The sequence below is a fragment of the Oncorhynchus kisutch genome, unplaced genomic scaffold, assembly GCF_002021735.2.
Source record: "Oncorhynchus kisutch isolate 150728-3 unplaced genomic scaffold, Okis_V2 Okis03b-Okis08b_hom, whole genome shotgun sequence".
Lineage (NCBI taxonomy): Eukaryota > Metazoa > Chordata > Actinopteri > Salmoniformes > Salmonidae > Oncorhynchus > Oncorhynchus kisutch.
The window spans coordinates 6,908,355-6,935,435 of NW_022261980.1; the positions used below are offsets into that span (position 1 = coordinate 6,908,355).

At 48.0% G+C, this 27,081-nt stretch overlaps 1 protein-coding gene across 1 annotated transcript; it reads left to right on the forward strand.

Moving 5' to 3' along the window:
* LOC116359570 (neogenin-like) lies at window positions 1–27,081 on the forward strand. The gene is made up of 6 exons (XM_031812404.1): window positions 1–4; window positions 2,731–2,885; window positions 3,234–3,354; window positions 21,890–22,058; window positions 23,412–23,566; window positions 26,864–27,081. The coding sequence occupies exons 1-6, from the start codon at window positions 1–3 to the stop codon at window positions 27,064–27,066; spliced, it is 807 nt and encodes a 268-aa protein (XP_031668264.1). The 3' UTR covers window positions 27,067–27,081.

The window sequence follows — 27,081 nt, forward strand, 5'->3', positions numbered from 1 at the left end:
ATGGGTAAGACTGATTTAAACCACGACTGAATTACCTGTAGGCTATTTACTGTAAGTTGCTCTGGATAAGAGGGCCTGCTAAATGACCATATTATAGAACAGTTAGCCTTGCTGATTACGCTGTTGAACCCATCCTCTGTTCCCCCAGAGTAGAAAGGACCTTATCCACCCAACTGTTAACCACAATCAGTCTGTGGTCCACATGTGAATTGGAGAGCTGTGAAGGCTGATACAGAAGCTCGACACGACGCTACCTACGCCCCCCTACCCCCCCACACAATCCTACTGACCAACAACACAGCCATTACACCTTGGTTGCAGAGGTCACGTCTTATCAGTGCACTGAGCTCCCCCCCCCCCCCCCCCACACACACACACACAATCCTACTTACACACACTCGGGCACACACACACAATCCTACACACATACACACACAGTCAGCCTCCTCAGAGCCACACTCCAATTACACTGTAAAGGACAAGGCTGAGACACAGCGCTCTGCATGACCTTGTTACAGGAGAGATGGATGAGGCCATTTATCTCCACAGACGATCAAATAAGTTGACCCTGCCCTCATTACCCTGGTCTGGGGTAGAGCTCAGTCTGTACACAACTCTCCATAGGATGAGACACAGGGATAATTATAGGCAGTTTTTAACTACTTTGAGATGCTTTGTTATAAAAAGACTATAGGGAAGATGGAGGTAGAGACGAGGACATTGCTTTGTGTTTTCCTGGTTGGATAACATGTCTTAAGGATTGCCGTTTGGTTAAAGGGTCAGAAGTTGAAGCCAAAGTTGTTCCGTTTTCAAATGGTTTGTTCTACCTTCACTGGCAAGTAAAGAATGTAAAGAGACTGGGTGGAGCTGAAATGGAGAGAGACTGGGTGGAGCTGAAATGGAGAGAGACTGGGTGGAGCTGAAATGGAGAGAGACTGGGTGGAGCTGAAATGGAGAGAGACTGGGTGGAGCTGAAATGGAAAGAGACTGGGCGGAGCTGAAATGGAGAGAGACTGGGCGGAGCTGAAATGGAGAGAGACTGGGCGGAGCTGAAATGGAGAGAGACTGGGCGGAGCTGAAATGGAAAGACTGGGCGGAGCTGAAATGGAGAGACTGGGCGGAGCTGAAATGGAGTGACTGGGCGGAGCTGAAATGGAGAGAGACTGGGCGGAGCTGAAATGGAGAGAGACTGGGCGGAGCTGAAAGGGACTGGGCGGAGCTGAAAGGGACTGGGCGGAGCTGAAAGGGACTGGGCGGAGCTGAAAGGGACTGGGCGGAGCTGAAAGGGACTGGGCGGAGCTGAAAGGGACTGGGCGGAGCGGAAAGGGACTGGGCGGAGCGGAAAGGGACTGGGCGGAGCGGAAAGGGACTGGGCGGAGCGGAAAGGGACTGGGCGGAGCGGAAAGGGACTGGGTGGGGCTGACAGGGACTGGGCGGAGCTGAAATGGAAAGGGACTGGGTACTATAGGCGATGGGATTTAGCTTTGAGTCCCTGCGTTGTCTCTTCCTCCGTCTCTACCGTCCATGTTTTCAGTGAAGAGTGATGTTATGTGATTCCATTTGATTTTCCAGTTCTCACTAACTGTTCTATCACAGCCTGCAGCTGGGAACACGCTACAGTGTTGTTTAACAGCCTGTTATGGAGCGTTACCCTTCACATTACAAGAGGAGAACATGATAGGTAATCTCACATTAAATGATTTCTCAGTAGACCGTTATACACACCCACACACACTATTTTATTTATTTATTTGAATGAACCTTTATTTAACTCTGCAAGTCAGTTAAGAACAAATTCGTATTTACAATGAGGGCCTTGAGGGATGAGGGATGGGGGCTGCGATTAAAAACATTATAATAATTGTACAAAACACATGGCAAGAGACAACATATCGTAGAGACCTAATACAACAACAACAGCACGGTAGCAACACACGACAACAACATGGTAGCAACACAACATGGCAAGAGACAACATATCGTAGAGACCTAATACAACAACAACAGCACGGTAGCAACACACGACAACAACATGGTAGCAACACAACATGGCAAGAGACAACATATCGTAGAGACCTAATACAACAACAACAGCACGGTAGCAACACACGACAACAACATGGTAGCAACACAACATGGCAAGAGACAACATATCGTAGAGACCTAATACAACAACAACAGCACGGTAGCAACACACGACAATAACATGGTAGCAACACAACATGGCAGCAGCACAAAACATGGTACAAACACTGGGCACAGACAACAGCACAAAGGGCAAGAAGGTTGAGACAACAACACATCACGCAAAGCAGCCTATCAGTAAGGGTGTCCATGATGGAGTCTTTGAATAAGAGATTGAGATTAAACTGTCCAGTTTGAGTGTTTGTTGCAGCTCGTTCCAGTCACTAGCTGCAGCGAACTGAAAAGAGGAGAGACCCGGGGATACCCCCACACAGGCACACCCACAGAAACACACACGCACCCCCCCCCCACACACACACACACCCCCCCACACACACGCACCCTCCCCACACACATTCACGCACGCACCCACACACGCACGCACCCCCCCACACACACATACGCATGCACACACACGCATGCACCCCCCACACACACGTACACCCCCCCCCCACACAGACACTCTGACACACACACACAGAGACACGGATACCCCCTCACACACACAGACACTCTGACACCCCTCTCCCCTGCTGTATGTTGCAGTTCCTCCGGAGTTCCTGAAGAGGCCGGCCAACATCTACGCCCACGAGTCCATGGACATCATGTTTCAGTGTGAGGTCACAGGTTCCCCCGCCCCCACCGTCAAATGGGTCAAAAATGGAGACGCGGTCATTCCCAGCGACTACTTCAAAATCATTGTAAGTTTGTTGTATTGTAAAATGTCATTAGGATGTGTGACGTAAAACCTGTAGTTCAGCTTCTGATCTTTACTGAGGGGAACTTCTAGTGACTTTCTACAGTCTGATACCTCTTAACCAATCGCTTTAACAAGCAGAACTTCAGCTAGATGCTCAACTGATGTAGTCTTTGATTTACGAGTGGTCGGGTCAATCACCATATTGATCTCACAGTCTCCACCTCAAGACATTGACCTATTTCCCTCTCTCCACCACCTGATGTTATTGACCTCTCTCTCGCTCTCTCTCTCACTCTCTCGATCTCTTTTTCTGTCTCGATCTCTGTCTCTCTCTCTCTCTGACTCGCAGAATGAACACAACCTGCAGGTGCTGGGTCTGGTCAAGTCTGACGAGGGCTTCTACCAGTGTCTGGCAGAGAACGATGCAGGGAACATGCAGTCCAGCGCTCAGCTCATCATCCTAGAGCACGGTACGTTGGGAGGGGAACTGAATGGACAGGGTTCTAGATAGAAGCCAGTGTTCGTTCTTGGGGAGCTTGGTTGTAGTAGTATTGATGGGTGTTTTGGGGTACATCAGGTTTACTCAAACACATGGCTGGACACTGGACATAAGTAGAGCCTAGAATACAGTAGACAATGGGAATAAGCATGCCCAAAGAGTATGACGAGCAAAGCGAGTGGGACAAGAACAAGGACAACCCAAAACCTCCAGGGAGTACCCCTCCCTGGAGGTTTTGGGTTGTCTTTGGGCAGAAACAAAGACAACCCAAAACCTCCAGGGAGAGGGAGAGGTAGGGACAAAGACAACCCAAAACCTCCAGGGAGAGGGAGGGGTAGGGACAAAGACAATCCAAAACCTCCAGGGAGAGGGAGAGGTAGGGACAGAAACAAAGACAACCCAAAACCTCCAGGGAGAGGGAGAGGTAGGGACAAAGACAACCCAAACCTCGAGGGAGAGGTAGGGACAAAGACAACCCAAAACCTCCAGGGAGAGGGAGAGGTAGGGACAGAAACAAAGACAACCCAAAACCTCCAGGGAGAGGGAGAGGTAGGGACAGAAACAAAGACAATCCAAAACCTCCAGGGAGAGGTAGGGACAGAAACAAAGACAACCCAAAACCTCCAGGGAGAGGTAGGGGTAGGGACAAAGACAACCCAAAACCTCCAGGGAGGGGGAGAGGTAGGGACAGAAACAAAGACAATCCAAAACCTCCAGGGAGAGGTAGGGACAGAAACAAAGACAACCCAAAACCTCCAGGGAGAGGTAGGGACAAAGACAATCCAAAACCTCCAGGGAGAGGTAGGGACAGAAACAAAGACAATCCAAAACCTCCAGGGAGAGGTAGGGACAGAAACAAAGACAACACCATCCGACACCAGAATAGATTCAGGTCCTAAATATAGGACTGGGTGTATGAAAACGCCCATGTGGGGGAAAGGGAGAAATACTCATCTGGGGCTGGGTGATGGTGAAGTTTTTTTATTCTCCATCCTGCTTTTAAAAGTGCTGTTTCTCTGCCAAATCGAGAAGCACCGTACCTCATGATTCCAACAACCAGCACATCCACCTACAGATATCTACAGTAGCTACCAAACTAACTGCAGAACTGCATTTCTGTAGGTAACCAGATTTAACACGTGTGAATTGTCCCATTAATCCTGAGCAGGTTGGTTAAAGGATTAGCATAAATTGGGGTGTCGGTCAGATAGCTCCCTCCAAACAGTGTTCTCTTCTCCCCGTTGGACGGCACTAAGTCAGAAATAATGATGACCTGCAGCTTTTAAGTAGCATTATGCATATCTCAAATAATTGCTCAACAAGGGAGATCAGCAAGGGGTGTCTTGTGACCAACATTTTTTTTTTGGGGGGATCAGTCAGTAAAGCAGATGGTCTGATACACTCGCCTGCCCTCAGCAGGACGTCAGAGAGAGCACTCTTATCCCATGACATGAAAGGGCTGTTTTAATGATTCCTACTGCCTTTGTAAGGTACAATAGGTTATTGGCTACAGCTGCCAGGCTAGCAGCCCTTTCTCCCCCTACATTACACCGTGGTGGCTTCTTCTCATGAAAGGAGAGAGTTCAGTGCTCTGTTTACAGCTACACAAACCGTGAATGTGGAAAGTTCATATTCCCTGAAGAGTGTATTTAAATATCCATCATATGCCCTTTGCTTATTTCCATTTTCCATACATTTGATTCCTCCATGTGTCAGCATGTGGTCCATTAGCATCCTAAACAATCCTATCATTTCTTACAAAAGCTGCCTCACAGAGGTGCCAAAGTCAGTATTCCCTTCCATAGAAACGGCCCAGTTTGACCGTGCTGTTCTGTGTATATCGCTCTCTGAGGCTGGGAGATGATTTTCCTCCTCTAGCTCTGTAATTGAGAGTAGATCTCTCTGGAACGTATCTCCTCTCCTGTGCCGGGTTAGTGTACACAGATCCTCCTTGGTGCCATCTGTTAACTCTCCCCTCCCGCCGCTCTCTCCTATCAACCACCTGCTCTGTCCCCTGTGCACCTCTGTCCACTGGGCCAAGTGCTAAATATGCTGTCCGGTCCGCACTGTCCCCTCTCTTTTCACCCTCACCGGCTGTCCCCCTCACAGCTGGGGGTCCTTATCCGCTCCCTCCGTCCTCCTCGCCTGTGTCTCCCCCTTCCGTCCTCCTCCTGTGTCTCCCCCTTCCGTCCTTCTCCTCCTGTGTTTCCCCCTTCCGTCCTCCTCCTCCTGTGTCTCCCCCCTCCCGTCCTCCTCCTCCTGTGTCTTCCCCCTTCCGTCCTCCTCCTCCTGTGTCTCCCCCTTCCGTCCTCCTCCTCCTGTGTCTCCCCCCCTCCCGTCCTCCTCCTCCTGTGTCTCCCCCTTCCGTCCTCCTCCTCCTGTGTCTCCCCCTTCCGTCCTCCTCCTCCTGTGTCTCCCCCTTCCGTCCTCCTCCTCCTGTGTCTCCCCCTTTCGTCCTCCTCCTCCTGTGTCTCCCCCTTTCGTCCTCCTCCTCCTGTGTCTCCCCCCCTTTCGTCCTCCTCCTCCTGTGTCTCCCCCCTCCCGTCCTCCTCCTCCTGTGTCTCCCCCTTTCGTCCTCCTCCTCCTGTGTCTCCACCCCTCCCGTCCTCCTCCTCCTGTGTCTCCCCCCCTTCCGTCCTCCTCCTCCTGTGTCTCCCCCCCTTCCGTCCTCCTCCTCCTGTGTCTCCCCCTTCCGTCCTCCTCCTCCTGTGTCTCCCCCTTCCGTCCTCCTCCTCCTGTGTCTCCCCCTTTCGTCCTCCTCCTCCTGTGTCTCCCCCCCTTTCGTCCTCCTCCTCCTGTGTCTCCCCCCTCCCGTCCTCCTCCTCCTGTGTCTCCCCCTTTCGTCCTCCTCTTCCTGTGTCTCCACCCCTCCCGTCCTCCTCCTCCTGTGTCTCCACCCCTCCCGTCCTCCTCCTCCTGTGTCTCCCCCCCCTCCCGTCCTCCTCCTCCTGTGTCTCCCCCCCCTCCCCCCTCCTCCTCCTGTGTCTCCCCCCCCTCCCGTCCCCCTCTTCTCTCCCCCTCCCGTCCTCCTCCTCCTGTGTCTCCCCCCCCTCCCGTCCCCCTCTTCTCTCCCCCTCCCGTCCTCCTCCTCCTGTGTCTCCCCCCCCTCCCGTCCCCCTCTTCTCTCCCGTGTCGTCCCCTTCAGATTTGCCCCTTCTCCCTCACTGCTGCTGCGGTTGCATTAGTGTCTATGATAGAAAATGAGTTTGAATCATGTCTGTGCTCAGTCATGTAAAGAATGAATTTAGAAAAAGTTCCAATACAAAGAAAATCCATATGTACAGTATCTTTCTGTAATCCAAACAAACATTTATTTCCTATTTCCTATCCCTAGACAGAAAAGCCTCCATGAACGAGCACTACTTCACTGAATAAGACCAGAGTAGAAAAACCATGTTCTTTGTGTTCTTCCTTCAGGAGTTCAACAAAGCAACACAGACCAGCTCACTGCTACGGGTTTAAAGCCCTCGGTTACTTTTTGGAGCAGGAGACCAAAAATAGCTCTCAAATTGCAGTCCGGAGCAATTTTTGTACACATTCCTTCCTTTGCCATGTGTTCTGTGCAATGTAGGGTGACTAGTTACAAACAGATGTTCGAACAGGACAACAGCAGAAATGGACCTGGATGGGACTAATTCTATAATGCGAGGGTGGCCAAGTGACCCTAGTTAATTCACCCTGTAAACCGGCCTCACTTCCTCCTGTCCTCTCCTATAATGGTGAGGAGCAGAGCCTTTTAAAAGGCTTAGTTAGTATTGTTACTGCCACCATTTAGAAGTATTTGAGCCAGGCCACCACTCGTTGTTAGGTGTTGCTTGTTTAGCATCTTATTGGTCTCTGAAGTCATTTGTGGTCTATACATGTCTGGTTTTCTAGTCATTTACAGTCAAGTGTGTATATTATATGGCTGGGTTTTAGATTGACATTGTAATTGAAAAGGAACTAAGAACAAAACGTAGTCAACATATACTGTGTTCAGTATTAACTCTCATGGGGCCTGCGTAGGATGGCAGTCAGTATTGGAGGGGAGCTGATGCAGGAAATCAGCGAATGAACAGGCATTGAGGATGTTGTTTGCTCCTCTGCCCTCTGCCTTTTCCTCCCACATTCATTCAAGAGATGTTCTTCTCTTTTGCATTGCAATGCTTGTTTTTCTCCCCTCAGCATGTAAGCACCCCTTCAGATATTCAAGTGCTCCTCTCTCAGCATACAGAATATGTTTGACCCCCCCCCCTGGTTCGGAGGCGCCCGCTGTAGAAGGGAATTGTATAGGATAATTGAATACCAGCAGGAGTTGATTGGCTGAGTCTACTTCATCTCATACTTATAGGACTCCTGTTTTTTAAAATATGATGTCTGTTATACCAGGGTAGTGCGTCTGTTATACCAGGGTAGTGTGTCTGTTGTGCCAGGGTAGTGTGTCTGTTGTACCGGGGTAGTACGTCTATTATACCGGGGTAGTACATCTGTTATACCAGGGTAGTGCGTCTGTTGTACCAGGGTAGTACGTCTATTATACCAGGGTAGTGCTTCTGTTATACCAGGGTAGTGCGTCTGTTATACCAGGGTAGTGCGTCTGTTATACCGGGGTAGTGTGCCTGTTATACCGGGGTAGTGCGCCTGTTATACCGGGGTAGTGCGCCTGTTATACCGGGGTAGTGCGCCTGTTATACCGGGGTAGTGCGCCTGTTATACCGGGGTAGTGCGCCTGTTATACCGGGGTAGTGCGCCTGTTATACCGGGGTAGTGCGCCTGTTATACCGGGGTAGTGCGCCTGTTATACCGGGGTAGTGCGCCTGTTATACCGGGGTAGTGCGCCTGTTATACCGGGGTAGTGCGCCTGTTATACCGGGGTAGTGTGCCTGTTATACCGGGGTAGTACGTCTGTTATACCGGGGTAGTGCGTCTGTTATACCGGGGTAGTGTGTGTGTGTTGTACCGGGGTAGCGTGTGTGTTGTACCGGGGTAGCGTGTGTGTTGTACCGGGGTAGCGCGCCTGTTGTACCGGGGTAGCGCGCCTGTTATACCGGGGTAGCGTGTGTGTTGTACCGGGGTAATGTGTGTGTTGTACCGGGGTAGCGCGCCTGTTGTACCGGGGTAGCGCGTTTGATATCTCTGTCTATTTTACCAGGGTAGCGGGTCAGGTGTCTGTAGTTTACCAGGGTAGCGGGTCAGGTGTCTGTATTTTACCGGGGTAGCGCGCCTGTTGTACCGGGGTAGCGCGTTTGATATCTCTGTCTATTTTACCAGGGTAGCGGGTCAGGTGTCTGTAGTTTACCAGGTGTCTGTATTGTACCAGGTGTCTGTATTGTACCAGGTGTCTGTATTGTACCAGGTGTCTGTATTGTACCAGGTGTCTGTATTGTACCAGGTGTCTGTATTGTACCAGGTGTCTGTATTGTACCAGGTGTCTGTATTGTACCAGGTGTCTGTATTGTACCAGGTGTCTGTATTGTACCAGGTGTCTGTAGTTTACCAGGGTAGTGGGTCAGGTGTCTGTTTTGTACAAGGGTAGTGTATTGCACCAGGTGTCTGTTTTGTACCAGGGTAGTGTATTGCACCAGGGTAGTGCGTTGGACCAGGGTAGTGGGTGGAGGGGATAAAACCAAGAAGAGCTCAGTCACACTGAGGCTTTAACAGGAATCAGTCACTCCACCCATAATGACCAGTTCTCTTTCCTCCTCTCTTTGTCCCCTTCTTACCCATCTCTCTTCTTCACTCTTACCCTCTCCCCCTCCCTCAGCACATTGTCCCAGTCAGTCCCCACCCAGAGCAGAAAACCACTCTAGTCAACACTAAACTGACAGGACACAGAGCACTTTCACCACAGCCAAACACAAATGCCTGTTGAGAAATGGACTTTCTCCATCTAATGACTGGCTGAGTGCTTTTTTTGTTTTGCAGAGCGTGGGAGCAGTCGCATGATAAATTGAAATCAGTGGTGTTGGAATGCAGAGGCTGACATAGTGATAGATCAGAGAGGGAGAGATCTCCGCTGCCAGGCTTGCCAGCCAAGCTGCTGGGGAAGTTTTCACTTGGGCATAGCAGAGTGGGATAGAATCAATAGGATATTATAGAGTATAATTCAACCTAGCAGTGCTGTTTTTGATGGATGTGTTTTTGCGATCAGTAAGTCAATACTGATTAGATTGGAAAGAGAGGAACTATAGTATCTACAGAATACTACTACTGCAGAGAATACTACTACAGCAGAGAATACTACTACAGCAGAGAATACTACTACAGCAGAGAATACTACTACAGCAGAGAATACTACTACAGCAGAGAATACTAGTAGTGCAGCAGAGAATACTAGTAGTGCAGCAGAGAATACTAGTAGTGCAGCAGAGAATACTAGTAGTGCAGCAGAGAATGCTCCTGCAGCCCAGAATGCTCCTGCAGCCCAGAATGCTCCTGCAGCCCAGAATGCTACTACAGTATACTACTACAGCCCAGAATGCTACTACAGTATACTACTACAGCCCAGAATGCTACTACAGTATACTACTACAGGCCAGAATGCTACTACAGTATACTACTACAGCCCAGAATACTACTGCAGCCCAGAATGCTCCTGCAGCCCAGAATGCTCCTATAGTATACTACTACAGCCCAGAATGCTACTACAGTATACTACTACAGCCCAGAATGCTACTACAGTATACTACTACAGCCCAGAATGCTACTACAGTATACTACTACAGCCCAGAATGCTACTACAGTATACTACTACAGCCCAGAATGCTACTACAGTATACTACTACAGCCCAGAATGCTACTACAGTATACTACTACAGCCTAGAATGCTACTACAGTATACTACTACAGCCCAGAATGCTACTACAGTATACTACTACAGACAGAATGCTACTACAGTATACTACTACAGCCCAGAATGCTACTACAGTATACTACTACAGAATGCTACTACAGTATACTACTACAGCCCAGAATGCTACTACAGTATACTACTACAGAATGCTACTACAGTATACTACTACAGCCCAGAATGCTACTACAGTATACTACTACAGTATACTACTACAGCCCAGAATGCTACTACAGTATACTACTACAGCCCAGAATGCTACTACAGCCCAGAATGCTACTACAGTATACTACTACAGCCCAGAATACTACTACAGCCCAGAATACTACTACAGCCCAGAATGCTACTACAGTATACTACTACAGCCCAGAATACTACTACAGCCCAGAATACTACTACAGCCCAGAATACTACTACAGCCCAGAATGCTACTACAGTATACTACTACAGCCCAGAATACTACTACAGTCCAGAATGCTACTACAGTATACTACTACAGCCCAGAATACTACTACAGTATACTACTACAGTATACTACTACAGCCCAGTATACTACTACAGTATACTACTACAGTATACTACTACAGCCCAGTATACTACTACAGTATACTACTACAGTATACTACTACAGCCCAGAATGCTACTACAGTATACTACTACAGCCCAGTATACTACTACAGTATACTACTACAGCCCAGAATGCTACTACAGTATACTACTACAGTATACTACTACAGCCCAGTATACTACTACAGTATACTACTACAGTATACTACTACAGCCTTCCCAGTTACAACGAAGATGCGAGAAAGCAGTGCTAAAAATACAATTTAGGGACTCCTCTGGGGCTCTGTACAACCCAACAAGAACACAAATGTAAACCCCTAGTGTCTGTCTGGGGGATAGAAGCTGTATCTTCAGGCCGGGGTCAGGGACAGGGCGACCAGACACTATTTGTGTTGTGTGTCACTGTGGCGTCTGTAGCAGTGTCTGTAAAGTCATAAAGCGAGCAGTGGTCCCCGTGCGACGCTCACTGCCATGTAAATGTGACAGGTTTACGCGCCCCGCATGTCGCCCCCCTCTCAGGAAGGCCTCGGAGAAGAGAGGGAGAGCGAGTCAGAGAGATGGCGAATTGAATCAGAGCGACTGTTGGTTTTACAGCTACGCACTCTGACAAGGGCCTTTTTATTAGCCTTGGAAGATGGATGGTGTACCAGCTAGTGTGATATTAGTTTATATGGGGTACGTTCAAGATTGGAAATTAAATGTTTTGAAAATGTTAGAAATGTATAGAAATGAGGTTAGTTCAAACATACAGCCTACAGTAGTAACATGCAAGGTATTCTTAGTGCCCCATCAATAGTAAATACACTAAATAGTGGTGTTACCCAGAAGGCTCGGTCCACCTACAGGAAGTAATGGTAGTGTTACCCAGAAGGCTCGGTCCACCTACAGTAAGTAATGGTAGTGTTACCCAGAAGGCTTGGCCCACCTACAGGAAGTAATGGCAGTGTTACCCAGAAGGCTCGGCCCACCTACAGGAAGTAATGGTAGTGTTACCCAGAAGGCTCGGCCCACCTACAGTAAGTAATGGTAGTGTTACCCAGAAGGCTTGGCCCACCTACAGGAAGTAATGGTAGTGTTACCCAGAAGGCTCGGCCCACCTACAGGAAGTAATGGTAGTGTTACCCAGAAGGCTCGGCCCACCTACAGGAAGTAATGGTAGTGTTACCCAGAAGGCTCGGCCCACCTACAGGAAGTAATGGTAGTGTTACCCAGAAGGCTCGGCCCACCTACAGGAAGTAATGGCAGTGTTACCCAGAAGGCTCGGCCCACCTACAGGAAGTAATGGTAGTGTTACCCAGAAGGCTCGGCCCACCTACAGTAAGTAATGGTAGTGTTACCCAGAAGGCTTGGCCCACCTACAGGAAGTAATGGTAGTGTTACCCAGAAGGCTCGGCCCACCTACAGGAAGTAATGGTAGTGTTACCCAGAAGGCTCGGCCCACCTACAGGAAGTAATGGTAGTGTTACCCAGAAGGCTCGGCCCACCTACAGGAAGTAATGGTAGTGTTACCCAGAAGGCTCGGCCCACCTACAGTAAGTAATGGTAGTGTTACCCAGAAGGCTTGGCCCACCTACAGGAAGTAATGGTAGTGTTACCCAGAAGGCTCGGCCCACCTATAGTAATTAATGGTAGTGTTATCCAGAAGGCTCAGGCCACCTACAGTAATTATTGGTAGTGTTACCCAGAAGGCTCGGTCCACCTTCAGGAAGTAATGGTAGTGTACACCCAGAAGGCTCGGCCCACCTACAGTAAGTAATGGTAGTGTTACCCAGAAGGCTTGGCCCACCTACAGGAAGTAATGGTAGTGTTACCCAGAAGGCTCGGCACACCTACAGGAAGTAATGGTAGTGTTACCCAGAAGGCTCGGCCCACCTACAGTAAGTAATGGTAGTGTTATCCAGAAGGCTCAGGCCACCTACAATAATTATTGGTAGTGTTACCCAGAAGGCTCGGTCCACCTTCAGGAAGTAATGGTAGTGTACACCCAGAAGGCTCGGCCCACCTACAGTAAGTAATGGTAGTGTTACCCAGAAGGCTTGGCCCACCTACAGGAAGTAATGGTAGTGTTACCCAGAAGGCTCGGCACACCTACAGGAAGTAATGGTAGTGTTACCCAGAAGGCTCGGCCCACCTACAGTAAGTAATGGTAGTGTTACCCAGAAGGCTCGGACCACCTATAGTAATTAATGGTAGTGTTATCCAGAAGGCTCAGGCCACCTACAGTAATTATTGGTAGTGTTACCCAGAAGGCTCGGTCTACCTGCAGGAAGTAATGGTAGTGTTACCCAGAAGGCTCGGTCCACCTGCAGGAAGTAATGGTAGTGTTACCCAGAAGGCTTGGCCCACCTACAGGAAGTAATGGTAGTGTTACCCAGAAGGCTCGGCCCACCTATAGTAATTAATGGTAGTGTTATCCAGAAGGCTCAGGCCACCTACAGTAATTATTGGTAGTGTTACCCAGAAGGCTCGGTCCACCTGCAGGAAGTAATGGTAGTGTTACCCAGAAGGCTCGGCCCACCTACAGGAAGTAATGGTAGTGTTACCCAGAAGGCTCGGCCCACCTACAGGAAGTAATGGTAGTGTTACCCAGAAGGCTCGGCCCACCTACAGGAAGTAATGGCAGTGTTACCCAGAAGGCTCGGCCCACCTACAGGAAGTAATGGTAGTGTTACCCAGAAGGCTCGGCCCACCTACAGTAAGTAATGGTAGTGTTACCCAGAAGGCTTGGCCCACCTACAGGAAGTAATGGTAGTGTTACCCAGAAGGCTCGGCCCACCTACAGGAAGTAATGGTAGTGTTACCCAGAAGGCTCGGCCCACCTACAGGAAGTAATGGTAGTGTTACCCAGAAGGCTCGGCCCACCTACAGGAAGTAATGGTAGTGTTACCCAGAAGGCTCGGCCCACCTACAGTAAGTAATGGTAGTGTTACCCAGAAGGCTTGGCCCACCTACAGGAAGTAATGGTAGTGTTACCCAGAAGGCTCGGCCCACCTATAGTAATTAATGGTAGTGTTATCCAGAAGGCTCAGGCCACCTACAGTAATTATTGGTAGAGTTACCCAGAAGGCTCGGTCCACCTTCAGGAAGTAATGGTAGTGTACACCCAGAAGGCTCGGCCCACCTACAGTAAGTAATGGTAGTGTTACCCAGAAGGCTTGGCCCACCTACAGGAAGTAATGGTAGTGTTACCCAGAAGGCTCGGCACACCTACAGGAAGTAATGGTAGTGTTACCCAGAAGGCTCGGCCCACCTACAGTAAGTAATGGTAGTGTTATCCAGAAGGCTCAGGCCACCTACAATAATTATTGGTAGTGTTACCCAGAAGGCTCGGTCCACCTTCAGGAAGTAATGGTAGTGTACACCCAGAAGGCTCGGCCCACCTACAGTAAGTAATGGTAGTGTTACCCAGAAGGCTTGGCCCACCTACAGGAAGTAATGGTAGTGTTACCCAGAAGGCTCGGCACACCTACAGGAAGTAATGGTAGTGTTACCCAGAAGGCTCGGCCCACCTACAGTAAGTAATGGTAGTGTTACCCAGAAGGCTCGGACCACCTATAGTAATTAATGGTAGTGTTATCCAGAAGGCTCAGGCCACCTACAGTAATTATTGGTAGTGTTACCCAGAAGGCTCGGTCTACCTGCAGGAAGTAATGGTAGTGTTACCCAGAAGGCTCGGTCCACCTGCAGGAAGTAATGGTAGTGTTACCCAGAAGGCTTGGCCCACCTACAGGAAGTAATGGTAGTGTTACCCAGAAGGCTCGGCCCACCTATAGTAATTAATGGTAGTGTTATCCAGAAGGCTCAGGCCACCTACAGTAATTATTGGTAGTGTTACCCAGAAGGCTCGGTCCACCTGCAGGAAGTAATGGTAGTGTTACCCAGAAGGCTCGGTCCACCTGCAGGAAGTAATGGTAGTGTTACCCAGAAGGCTCGGCCCACCTACAGGAAGTAATGGTAGTGTTACCCAGAAGGCTCGATCCACCTACAGGAAGTAATGGTAGAAGAAACACAGACAACCCTAACCAGAACACCCACTTCATCCTTCTACCTCTGATTACTGGGCCTGTGTGGTTTCACTGTGAGCAGTTAGGCAGCTGACCAGAAGACTGTGGTTTCCAGTGTGTGTGTGTGTGTGTGTGTATGTATTTGTATTTATCACACTCTGTTCAAGGACCGTGAGCGTGGGTTTAACTGCCAATTTGCTCCCTTGGGCTTTGTTTACTCTACAATGGTTAGGACCGGCAGTGGTTGGTTCCTAAAGCTTATTGTTCTTTGTATATTTTCCCTGATTGTTCATTCCATCTCTGAGATTCATTTGCTTACACGAGGACAGAATATTACCATCTGTGTGTTTTCTGTTATTCTGTATGATAATTCAACCCACTTTCTTTTACAATGGAAACTGTAAGCTTATGTTTCTTTAGTTTCCTGTATCTTTTCATAGCTTTTTTTCCAAGGTCACACTTTCAACCTTGTTATCGTGGCCGTTTTTAGCCCTGACCTGGGCTTGGTGTGTCACCTGCCTCACGCTCCAGTCACACCTTCCCTATCACTTTATCACTCACACTCCATCCAGGATGCTGGTTGCTGTTGTTGGATACCACCCATCCCCGGAGTCTACTTTCAGGGCTCTACTCGGCCCAAACAGCCTAAATGGGTGGAAGCGCCACGTTGCGCCAAAACAACGCTCTTCCTCTATACCCCGACAGGTCACCTGACCCCCAGCGGGGCCCCTGGGCTCCTGGCTCAGAGATGGGCGGCGTTGCCAGGCTAGCGTTTCCCTTTCACGTCAACCGCCCCCTGTCGTGCCACCCTCCCTCTACGCATATTGACCATCATGCAACATTCCAGGGTGGTATATAATAGGCTACCCGCCTTGATGTCCCTGTGCGTGATATCCACCACGTAGACCAACCCAGCGACCCTGATTACACTCTGTGAATCCAAGGGGAGGGGTTTCCTCTCTGAGTTACACTAACAATTCATTTATTTGAACCTTTCCTCTCCTGTTGGGAGAAACCTGGCACAAGCACCCCTGAGATATCAAACCACTTACCGTACTGTACACAGTTACGTGTTGAGAATTCGATTCACAAACCAGGTAATAAGAACCTGCAGTCTGTTGGGGATGATGATGTAGGGTAAAACACATTTCCTGCTTCTTTAACTCTACAGGAGGAACCCCTGTGGGTGCCCCCCCCCCTGTTTCTTCTCCACTGAGCATGTTTACCACTGGATGCATATGATGCTAATTTCCCCAAAGAAAGACTACAAGACGGGGGGGAGGAGGGGAGGCAATCAACATAGAAAAAGATGTCCATGCTCTTATTCATTTGCATATCGGGGCTCATGCCACAGCAGGCGCCTCACATGTTTTGGGCGAAGAGGGGGGCTTGATATACAATCATGACCCTACAGTGGAAGTGGATCAAGGGATGATGTTTGTCTGATGAGGAAGGGGATGCTGTATGTATGCATGTACACACCAGACATTTTAATTATTGATGTAACCAACCTGATTCAATTATCAGCTGTTTTTCAAAGCAGATGACAGTCCAAGGGGAATTTACTGTGTATATTAAACGTGTACACTCTTGTGATGGGAGACGAGCATGCAGGCACTCTGGGACCACGGATAGAGGGAAGGACTTTAAAGTGGCAAGGGCGGAGATTTATTAGGGGGAGGAGATGAGTGGGATGGGGGGGGCAAAAGGAGTAAGACTGACTGCTCCATGGGCCTGCTTTAGCCCTAGCAGGGAGGGAGGTTAGACCTCCTCTAGGGAGCCTACCTCTCCACCCTCACCAGATGAGTCTCTGTACACTCACTCCATCATATCCCCTGATGCCTGGAACACTAGGGGGCATCCCTAAACCCTAATCCTGCTCTCATGCTGTGACCCCCCCCCCAACCACCCTCTCCACCAGATCCCCCCCTGTCCGTCCGTCCACTGCAGTTGTGTTGTCCTCCTACAGCTCCATCCCTTTATCTCACCAGCCAGAGGGTCCTCAGGCAGAAAGGAGGCCATCTCACCCCCCCCCCCCCAAACCAGTCCCATCCCAAATGTTTCATCTTCCACACGTCTCTGATGCCTTAGTTCCACTTTGCTCTATTTTTAGGCCTGTTATGCAGTTAGTTGGCTCTTTGTTGACGACGAAGAAAAAATAAAGTGTCTTCCAATGAGTTGAGTGTGATCTGGCTACGCAGTTGGTAGCTATAGGTTTTCTACTTCCTGTTGAACCACCATACCACAGTACAACAAGCCCTTCACTTGTCCTTGGGTTCCCTTACTATGAGCGGTTCCACAAAATACCTTCCTTATCTGTGCTTCATAAAATAAAGAATATGCCAGATTTCCAATATGCTGCAAACACCTGTTGAAATGGTGCAGGGAGTGTAAGAAATGAATATGGAGATACCGAGAACTCATGCAGACAGCTCCACATCACCCAGAACCCATGAACTCATGTCTAACCGTAGCTCTACAGTGGACTACTTTGTTTTCTCTGTGGCGCGAGCCTCAATGAATAGCAGCTTTTAATGCCACCTTCTCAGGAGGGAAACCCCATGTGTATCATGTTACTGATCTGTGTTTTGTGCCTTGGGCAGTGGGCGTTCTGTAACCCTTATAGACTTTATAGGAAATCAGATGCCTCTCCCGTCCCTCACGACTCCCCTCACCACGTAAAAAGGTGTCAGAAACAGAAACGCTTTGTTCTTAAAGGAAAAAAGGCAGAGGTGGCCCCGAAGAGGAGGGTGGGGGAACAGCGTCCTCATCTTGATCAAGTCCAATGCTTGGCCAACCGACGAACGAGAGGAAGCAAGGGACCGGGAGATAAAGAACATGTTTCATCTGCCTCTCCATCTTTCTCGTTCCCTCCCTCATTTTTGTCTTGAAGACATTTGTCTGTCTCTTACCCGAGTTTGTATCTTTTGTCGACACATCAAGAGCCTCTCCCAATGTCACGTTCTGTCAGAATTCTATTTCCTCTGATGCTATCGGCTGGAGACTAGCAAGAGAACATGGCCTCTTGAACAAATGAATGACTGAAATGGTCTTCGCTTTGCTTCCATCAGCAACCAATTGGATACGACCACACCGCGATCGTTCTCGCTTGATCAGAACCCCCCACAAACGCTGTTTCAGAACATCTCCTCAGAGGAAGCATCACGAATCAGTCAAGATCGCAGTCTGTTTGCCATCACACATGTTCTTGTTGAAGTTCTATGAAAGCTTGGATGTGTTCCTTTAGCTGCTTAACTGACCAAGACATTTCCTTTAAATCTTTTAGCTCTATCAGTATTTTTTAACCATCGTATATCAGCTCTCTCCATTTCATGTGCCATATCTCATCCTCTTCTGCTGAGGAGCGTGACCATCTCTCTTCCCTCTTTCTCTCCTCCCTCCTTCCCTCCCGGAGTTAAAAGCGCTCATTCTGTAATGAGCCATTAGTGTAGCCATGTGGCTCTGTTCAGCGACATTACATGAACCCAACCCACAGACAGAAGCAGAGACTGTTTCCTTCAATTCTGAGACTAGTTCTACCATTATGCAACACTTGGCAAGACCTCTCACTCTCCAGGTTACATAGTAGCGACTTTGAACACTGCCTGGTGACGTCACTGTTGACCTGAATCCTAAATAACCATGCTTTCTTTGTATATAACAGCAATTAGATGTTTGAAAGCCCAACAGCCGGCCAATGAGCTAAGTGTCCTGTGGGTGTACGTGTGCCGAGAGGGGACTTTCTAAAACCCACGGCCGTCTACCCGTCAGACAAAGTGGCAGCGCATTCTGCCAGTTATGTTTTCATATGCCCACAAAGTTGACGTATTGTACAACTCGTATTGACATTACTAGAAGCTTAGGCACCAGTTACTTCCCTTGTAATAAACTTGAAAAGGTACTGGAGATATTTTGTTCTAAAGAGTTCCACTGATATCATTCAGCTGCCCTGGGAAGTACAGTATGTTTCATTGTCCATTATTAAGATTCTTCTGTTATTAACAGTTTTTTTTTAACAATCTTTTTGTCTAACTCTTTCTTATACACAGTACCCAGATACCTGGTTAAGGTAGAGGATAACTTTCCTCATTAGCTCCTAATGCCAGCCATTCATTACCAGTGTCACACGCCCTAATGACACAATTAATCTACTAGAAATAGACCATAAGAACAGCTACAGTAGAAATCTAGGATTCTCCTCAATGTCTTCCTTACTGTAACTGTCCATGGCTGAGAATAGATGGAAGACTGATTGTGACCAGGAGACTGAGACATTTCCTGTTCTCTGTAATACCACGGAGACTAACATTAACAAGGAGGAGACTGAGACAGGGCCTGTTCTCTACAGTACCACTGAGACTAAGATTATGGTTTTCATCTACTTGCTGTATGCCCGGTGCCAACTTGGACATAGTGGTCCTTAGTACGTGGCCGCATGCCAGCGCCTCGCTAGGCAGCTCAGGAACCTCTCCACCCAGTTGACTGCCATCTTTCTAAACCCTTTTCTTTCCTTTATTCCTTCCCCGGCAATTTGCTCCGGGTTCTGTCTCCAACAGAATGGTAATCTCCAGCTGAGCCTTAAAGCCCAGAGGACCGAGGGGAGTGGAGCCCCGGCCCAACGGAGTATGCTTGGGTTGTATCCAGATTCATACCTTCATACCGACCTTGTGCCAAACCGGGATATTCAGTAATACCGACACAGAACACAAGGGGCGCTGTTTTCAAACCCCACTGATACTCTGAAATCCGAAGGTTAGCAATGCTAAAAAGTCCCATAGAGAATGCTAACTAAATGCTAACAAGCCTATTGTGAAGATTTTATACAGTCTGACCTAAACTACACAACTAACTCAAAAATGCTACTTACGGTTTGCTGCACACACAACAAATATAAGCCACAAGGCTCTTGATCCAAGAGGGAATTCTCTGCAGCTAGATAGTTAAATAGCTACTAAATTAGCAAACCACATGCACAACTGCAGAGCATTTAGCACATTTTTGACAGTTAACTTAATAGTTATAAGATATCTAGCTGGCAAACATTTAGTTGTGAATTCCATACTGTAATTTGATCACCTGGCACATGCTTCACAACAGTGACTCACAAGGCCCCAGTCTTTTGTCCTAGTGGGCTTGTAAACATACACCACATGTAAACTTGAAAATGAAAAATTGTGACAGGTGAAATGAACAACACGATCTTTATCTCCTAATGTATTGCACAAGTTTACTGCAGGTATTTATAATCTTTATCTCCTAATGTATTGCACAAGTTGACTGCAGGTATTTACTTAAAAAGTAGCTACAAATATTCACATTTTATAAAATTTAAAAAACTTCACTTGTATTGAAAAAACGTCTCATGGCTTTTTCCAAATACCCTGGTATACGGTGTGTGTATATACGGTATACCGCCCAAGCCTAAAACGGTCTCTGACCGAGAGCGTCCTACGTACACATACAGATATACAGCTGTATAGACACACACACACACACACACAAATGGACACACACAACTGTCATAGACATGTCAGGACTGTTTATGATATGAGGATATAACCTCTGAAAGTCACACGATTAACAGATATGTCAAATAAATAGTTCCCAATGCTTTCCCTGCAGCAGCCTAGTCACACTGACAGACTGACAGCTCACTCTGTGTACTAGTCAGTAATTGCTGTGAATGATGCCTCCTCTACATTCCGTCTAATGGCTCGTGTCGTTACAGAGAAGCTGTAGTGAAATGAACCAGACTTAATGTATTTCCTAGAGTTATGAATCAGATGGATGTATATCCTCCTCAGGCCCTCTTTGTAAAATAGCTTTATGTTTATGGAGGGAGATGGAGCCCAGGTATTCCCAGTTGTTGGCTGTTTCTGTGATTGAATATTTTGTTGATGATTAGATTGTTTACATTTTATATTGGCGTGTGTTTTTTATTATGGGAGGTGAGGAGAATTTTCTCTCAGTGCCCAAGGAAAATATGTTGTAACTCTGTAGAATGACACTTATTTATTATCTTCCCTTTACTCAGATATACAGGGGAATCAATTCCCTGTGTGTGTGTGTGTGTGTGTGTGTGTGTGTGTGTGTGTGTGTGTGTGTGTGTGTGTGTGTGTTCATTTATATGTGTAATATACAGCAAATCCCACACCACTCTGTTCAATATCCAAGGTCATGGCACTGCTGGAATCTGTCATATAAACAGATAGTCTAGTCTCCCTGAATAAGCATCTCCTCAGTGTGTCATGGTGGATAGATATACTATGGTCAGCATACATTTGCATATAGAGTTGTATTTCTCCATATATATATATACCCCATATGTTTAGTTTCTATGCATTTTGGCATTGCCCTCGACTTGATTCCTTTGACCTGCAACCAATAGAAATGCCACAGTCTCTCTGACATTCTTTCCCTGTGTTGAGACAACACGATTAACAGTCGTCTAGAATGAAATAGAAAGCAGATATACCCATGTCTAACCACAGATTGTTCTGAGAAAGCACCAAATGACATTTTTTCACATTGCTGTGGGTAGACTGTGGAATAGCGCCAGTACAAGTGCATTAAAACATTATAGGGTGGGTTTGACAGTTGGTGTGGAGCTCTAAGGTCACACTTTGCTATGTAGAATATGTACCAAGTCTAGACTGTATTTTCTATATGTGTTCATACACCAGTCAGTGGTGTTTGTGTTGCTCCCCTCTTCCATTAGAGATGTTGTGCATGTTTAGTCTCCCTCTTTTTGTATTGTGTTTCGTTGTGATTATTCCAGCGTGATATTAGTGTGTTTTTGTGATTCCTTGTCATGCTGAGAGCTCTTTTTTTGTCACGTGGTTATTTTGTGTGTTTCTTCTGTTTTCTTTTTTGTTCTCCTTTATTTCGCTGTCCTTTCCTTTCTCTTCTACTCTCTGTTCCTTTTGGATGCCCGCCATCCGTCCACCTCTTTCTCCTTCTCTCTCTCGCTGTCTTCTTCACCTCCCTTCACCTTCCATCCACCTGACCACTACTCATCTCCCACCACTCCACCCTCAAAGATGTAGCCCTCCCCACCCCTCCTCCCCCCTCACTGACTCCTGACACTACTGACCATGTAACGCCAGGCTCCAGAGGTGTGGCTAACCCCACTGGCCCCACCCCTTCCGCCCCCCGTGACGTCGTGGCCTCGCTGGTCTCCACACGCTTCATCAAGCTCACCTGGCGCCCTCCTGCTGAGCCCAACGGAGAAGACCTCACCTACTCTGTCTACTTCAATCAGGAGGGTACCAACAGGTAGGGACCCTAGGCAGTACAGTATTACACACTACTCAGTGTATTATAGCAGGTAGGCCCTCTATTCAGTACAGTACATCATACACCCTGCTGAGGGCCCCTATAGCATACACCCTGCTGAGGGCCCCTATAACATACACCCTGCTGAGGGCCCCTATAGCATACACCCTGCTGAGGGCCCCTATAGCATACACCCTGCTGAGGGCCCCTATAGCATACACCCTGCTGAGGGCCCCTATAGCATACACCCTGCTGAGGGCCCCTATAGCATGTACCCTGCTGAGGGCCCCTATAGCATGTACCCTGCTGAGGGCCCCTATAGCATGTACACTGCTGAGGGCCCCTATAGCATGTACACTGCTGAGGGCCCCTATAGCATGTACACTGCTGAGGGCCCCTATAGCATGTACACTGCTGAGGGCCCCTATAGCATGTACACTGCTGAGGGCCCCTATAGCATGTACACTGCTGAGGGCCCCTATAGCATGTACACTGCTGAGGGCCCCTATAGCATGCACCCTGTTGAGGGCCCCTATAGCATGCACCCTGCTGAGGGCCCCTATAGCATGCACCCTGCTGAGGGCCCCTATAGCATACACCCTGCTGAGGGCCCCTATAGCATACACACTACCCAGTGTACAGGTAGACTCTTGCTATGTAATGGTGTGTAGTCTGTAAATACAATACTGTCCACTCAGTAGAAATCAAGTGATGTAGTATGGCTTGCCTTCTTTTGATAGTGTGTGCACTAACTGGGCTGTTGATAGTGTGTGCACTAACTGGGCTGTTGATAGTGTGTACACTAACTGGGCTGTTGATAGTGTGTGCACTAACTGGGCTGTTGATAGTGTGTGCACTAACTGGGCTGTTGATAGTGTGTGCACTAACTGGGCTGTTGATAGTGTGTACACTAACTGGGCTGTTGATAGTGTGTACACTAACTGGGCTGTTGATAGTGTGTACACTAACTGGGCTGTTGATAGTGTGTACACTAACCGGGCTGTTGATAGTGTGTACACTAACCGGGCTGTTGATAGTGTGTACACTAACCGGGCTGTTGATAGTGTGTACACTAACCGGGCTGTTGATAGTGTGTACACTAACCGGGCTGTTGATAGTGTGTACACTAACCGGGCTGTTGATAGTGTGTACACTAACCGGGCTGTTGATAGTGTGTACACTAACCGGGCTGTTGATAGTGGGTACACTAACCCGGGCTGTTGATAGTGGGTACACTAACCCGGGCTGTTGATAGTGGGTACACTAACCCGGGCTGTTGATAGTGGGTACACTAACCCGGGCTGTTGATAGTGGGTACACTAACCCGGGCTGTTGTGTGTGTGTGTGTCTCAGGGAGCGTATCCTGAACACCAGTCGGCCAGGTGAGATGCAGGTCACCATTCAGAACCTGATGCCCGACTCCAAGTACAAGTTCCGGGTGGTGGCACACAACAAGAACGGCCTGGGAGAGAGCTCTGCTGTCCTCAAGGTGGCCACCCAGGGTGAAGGTAAAACACACACACACACAGACAAACATACTGTATACTCTACAAACAAACATAAACACTTACACAGGGATAAACATGAACCCAGACCACCCCACTGTCGCTCAGAGGACTACAGTCCTCTCCTATCTAGGCCGTAGAAACATCCTCTGTAGTGGTTGTTCATTTCCTTCCAGTTACTTACCTGTGTGTGTGAGAGAGGTGTGTGAGATGTGTGTTTAAACATGACCGCCCATACTGTGGCTGAGGAAGAAGGGTGTGTGTGTGTTTGTGAGAGAGGTGTGTGTTTAAACATGGCCTCCCATACTTTGGCTGAGGGAGAAGGGTGTGTGTGTATAGTGGGGTATGGTAGGCAGGCTGAATTAAAATCCATCCTCCTTCCTTCCAGTTCTCCAATCCGTAATACCTCCTCCGTCAAACATTGACACTGTATCCATTCACAGTGTATACAAAACTTTGACACTGTATCCATTCACAGTGTATACCAGGCCTTTTTAGGATGTTGTGACTGGAGCGTTTTCCCCTCACAGCTCTACAGTAGACATGCTAAAGGCTTCCCCCTCCATGGCACAGTGGAGGTGAACACCCTTCTATTCATTTCTCCTCCTCTCTCCCTCATCACGGCTCAGCCTATTCATTTCTCCTCCTCTCTCCCTCACGGCTCAGCCTATCCATCTCTCCTTCTCTCTCCCTCACGGCTCAGCCTATTTATCTCTCCTTCTCTCTCCCTCACGGCTCAGCCTATCCATCTCTCCTTCTCTCTCCCTCACGGTTCAGCCTATCCATCTCTCCCTCTCTCTCCCTCATCACGGCTCAGCCTATCCATCTCTCCTTCTCTCTCCCTCACGGCTCAGCCTATCCATCTCTCCTTCTCACTCCCCCATCACGGCTCAGCCTATCCATCTCTCCTTCTCTCTCCCTCATCACGGCTCAGCCTATCCATCTCTCCTCCTCTCTCCCTCACGGCTCAGCCTTATCCATCTCTCCTTCTCTCTCCCTCACGGCTCAGCCTTATCCATCTCTCCTTCTCTCTCCCTCACGGCTCAGCCTTATCCATCTCTCCTTCTCTCTCCCTCACGGCTCAGCCTTATCCATCTCTACTTCTCTCTCCCTCACGGCTCAGCCTATCCATCTCTACTTCTCTCTCCCTCACGGCTCAGCCTTATCCATCTCTCCTTCTCTCTCCCTCACGGCTCAGCCTTATCCATCTCTCCTTCTCTCTCCCTCACGGCTCAGCCTTATCCATCTCTCCTTCTCTCTCCCTCACGGCTCAGCCTTATCCATCTCTACTTCTCTCTCCCTCACGGCTCAGCCTATCCATCTCTACTTCTCTCTCCCTCACGGCTCAGCCTATTCATCTCTCCTCCTCTCTCCCACCATCACGGCTCGGCTGTTGCCCAGTTTCTGGGTCAGTCTCTGCCTCTCTACCTGTGTCCTTTGCACCTGGCACTCCATAATGTGTGCCGGCGGGAGCCTAACTACCCGTGGGGATAGCAAAGGGGGCAGCCAGTGCCAGGGACAAATTTGTCTGTCTGTCTGACAGCATCTCTTCTAGGTTATAAATGAAGGTTAAACTGTTGACCTGATTCCAAGTACCCGACCTGGACCGACCACACTGCATCCCTCACTGTATATATCTTACAGACACCTACTATATATACTGACAAATGAGAGCCTCCGTGTACTGCCAGGCATATCTGCAGCTAACGCACAGCAACGGTACATGTTCCTTTCCCTTAGAGAAGAATTGGGGTATTTGTCAGTGAAACTGGGTCTCAAGTATTTTCCAGGCGTAGTTTGTATTACATGTAGAATCAACATGGTCTGTCTGTTAAAACACTGCTATAGGTTCCTTGTGTATATACAGTGTATTTTGATTTGTTGAACACTTTTTTGGTTACTACATGAATGTGTTATTTAATAGTTTTAGGTCTTCACTATTATTCTACAATGTAGAAAATAGTTTTAAATTAAGAAAAACCCTTGAATGAGTAGGTGTGTCCAAATGTTTGACTCATACTGTATATACACTACCATTCAAAAGTTTGGGGTCACTTAGAAATGTCCTTGTTTTTCAAATAACTTTATTTTTGAAATGTCCATTAAAATGACATCAAGTTGATCATAAATACAGTGTAGACATTGTTCATGTTGTAAACGATTATTGTAGCTGGAAACGGCAGATTTTTTATGGAATATCTACATTGGCGTACAGAGGCCCGTTATCAGCAACCATCACTCCTGTGTTCCAATGCCACGTTGTGTTAGCTAATCCAAGTTTATCATTTTAAAAGGCTCATTGAGCATTAGAAAACTCTTTTGCAATTATGTAAGCACAGCTGAAAACTTGTTCTGATTAAAGAACAATAAAATTGGCCTTCTTTGGACTAGTTGAGTATCTGGAGCATCAGCATTTGTGGGTCCGATTACAGCCTCAAAATGGCTAGAAAGACCTTTCTTCTGAAACTCACAACATTAGCAATGTCTACACTGTTTTTCTGATCAATTTTATGTTATTTTAATGGACAAAAAATTTGATTTTCTTTCAAAAACAAGGATATTTCTCAGTGACCACCACACTTTTGAACAGTAGTGTACATGCATACACACGTCATCCTAAACACCACCGAAGTTCTCTCTTGAGGACCAGGTATGGTTAATGATGCATTACATTTGCCACACAGCTCAGTTTCTCAGACCCTATCGTTATCCGTCTAGAGACTACATCCTCTAGTAGATGTGTGGCTCTCAGCACCTGCTACCACAGTCTTGTGTTAAACAGCTACGCCGGTCGGCACCAGAGCTGTTAATTGAATGTAATGACCACGTCCCTGCAGAGCAAACAACAATGGAAACACCCCTCTCCCTCCTCAACAACTTGGTTTAGTCCCAGCCGCTCTCTCTCGGCTAACCAATTCCAATTAACTTAATACTTCAAATAAATTCCTCTGTAAACCAAGCATGACCTTGTCTGTCCCCGCTCCCCCCCTCTCACCTACTGCAATACCATGCTAGAGGGATTGGTGGGATGATGTGGGGAAATGACCACAGCATGTGTGTCAGGCTTTGCGGTTTAGAAAAAAACAAGGGGACATTCCAAAATGGCAGTCTTTTCAAATTGGGACAGAATTGTCTCCAAGTGATTGAATGAGAGTGTGGTTTTGTGCAAGTGTGGTTATATGATGTGGCTTACATATGAAAAAAAATACAAATATTGAGATTTGGGGGGGAAATGCCTTCCTGTGTCTTTTTATTTTGGGATTCATACTAAGTGTCCGCTGTATCCTTTGGTGTTTCCAGTGCAAGTTCCTGGCCCCGCCCCCAACCTGCAGGCTGTGTCGACCACACCCACCTCCGTCACCCTCAGCTGGGACACGCCCCTCACTGGTAACGGAGACGTCCTCACCTACAAGGTCTACTATATGGAGAAGGGTCTGGACCTGGAACAGGTAAGACCCAGTGTGATGGGTGGGGGAGTTAGATGGCCCTATATGTTGAAATAGTGATCCATCATATTC

What these genes read in the sequence shown, in the direction of transcription:
- LOC116359570 (XM_031812404.1), top strand. An exon ending in GCTCATCATCCTAGAGCACG is followed by an intron (nt 3,355 to 21,889) that starts GTACGTTGGGAG and finishes ATGTAACGCCAG; the next exon opens with GCTCCAGAGGTGTGGCTAAC. An exon ending in AATCAGGAGGGTACCAACAG is followed by an intron (nt 22,059 to 23,411) that starts GTAGGGACCCTA and finishes TGTGTGTCTCAG; the next exon opens with GGAGCGTATCCTGAACACCA.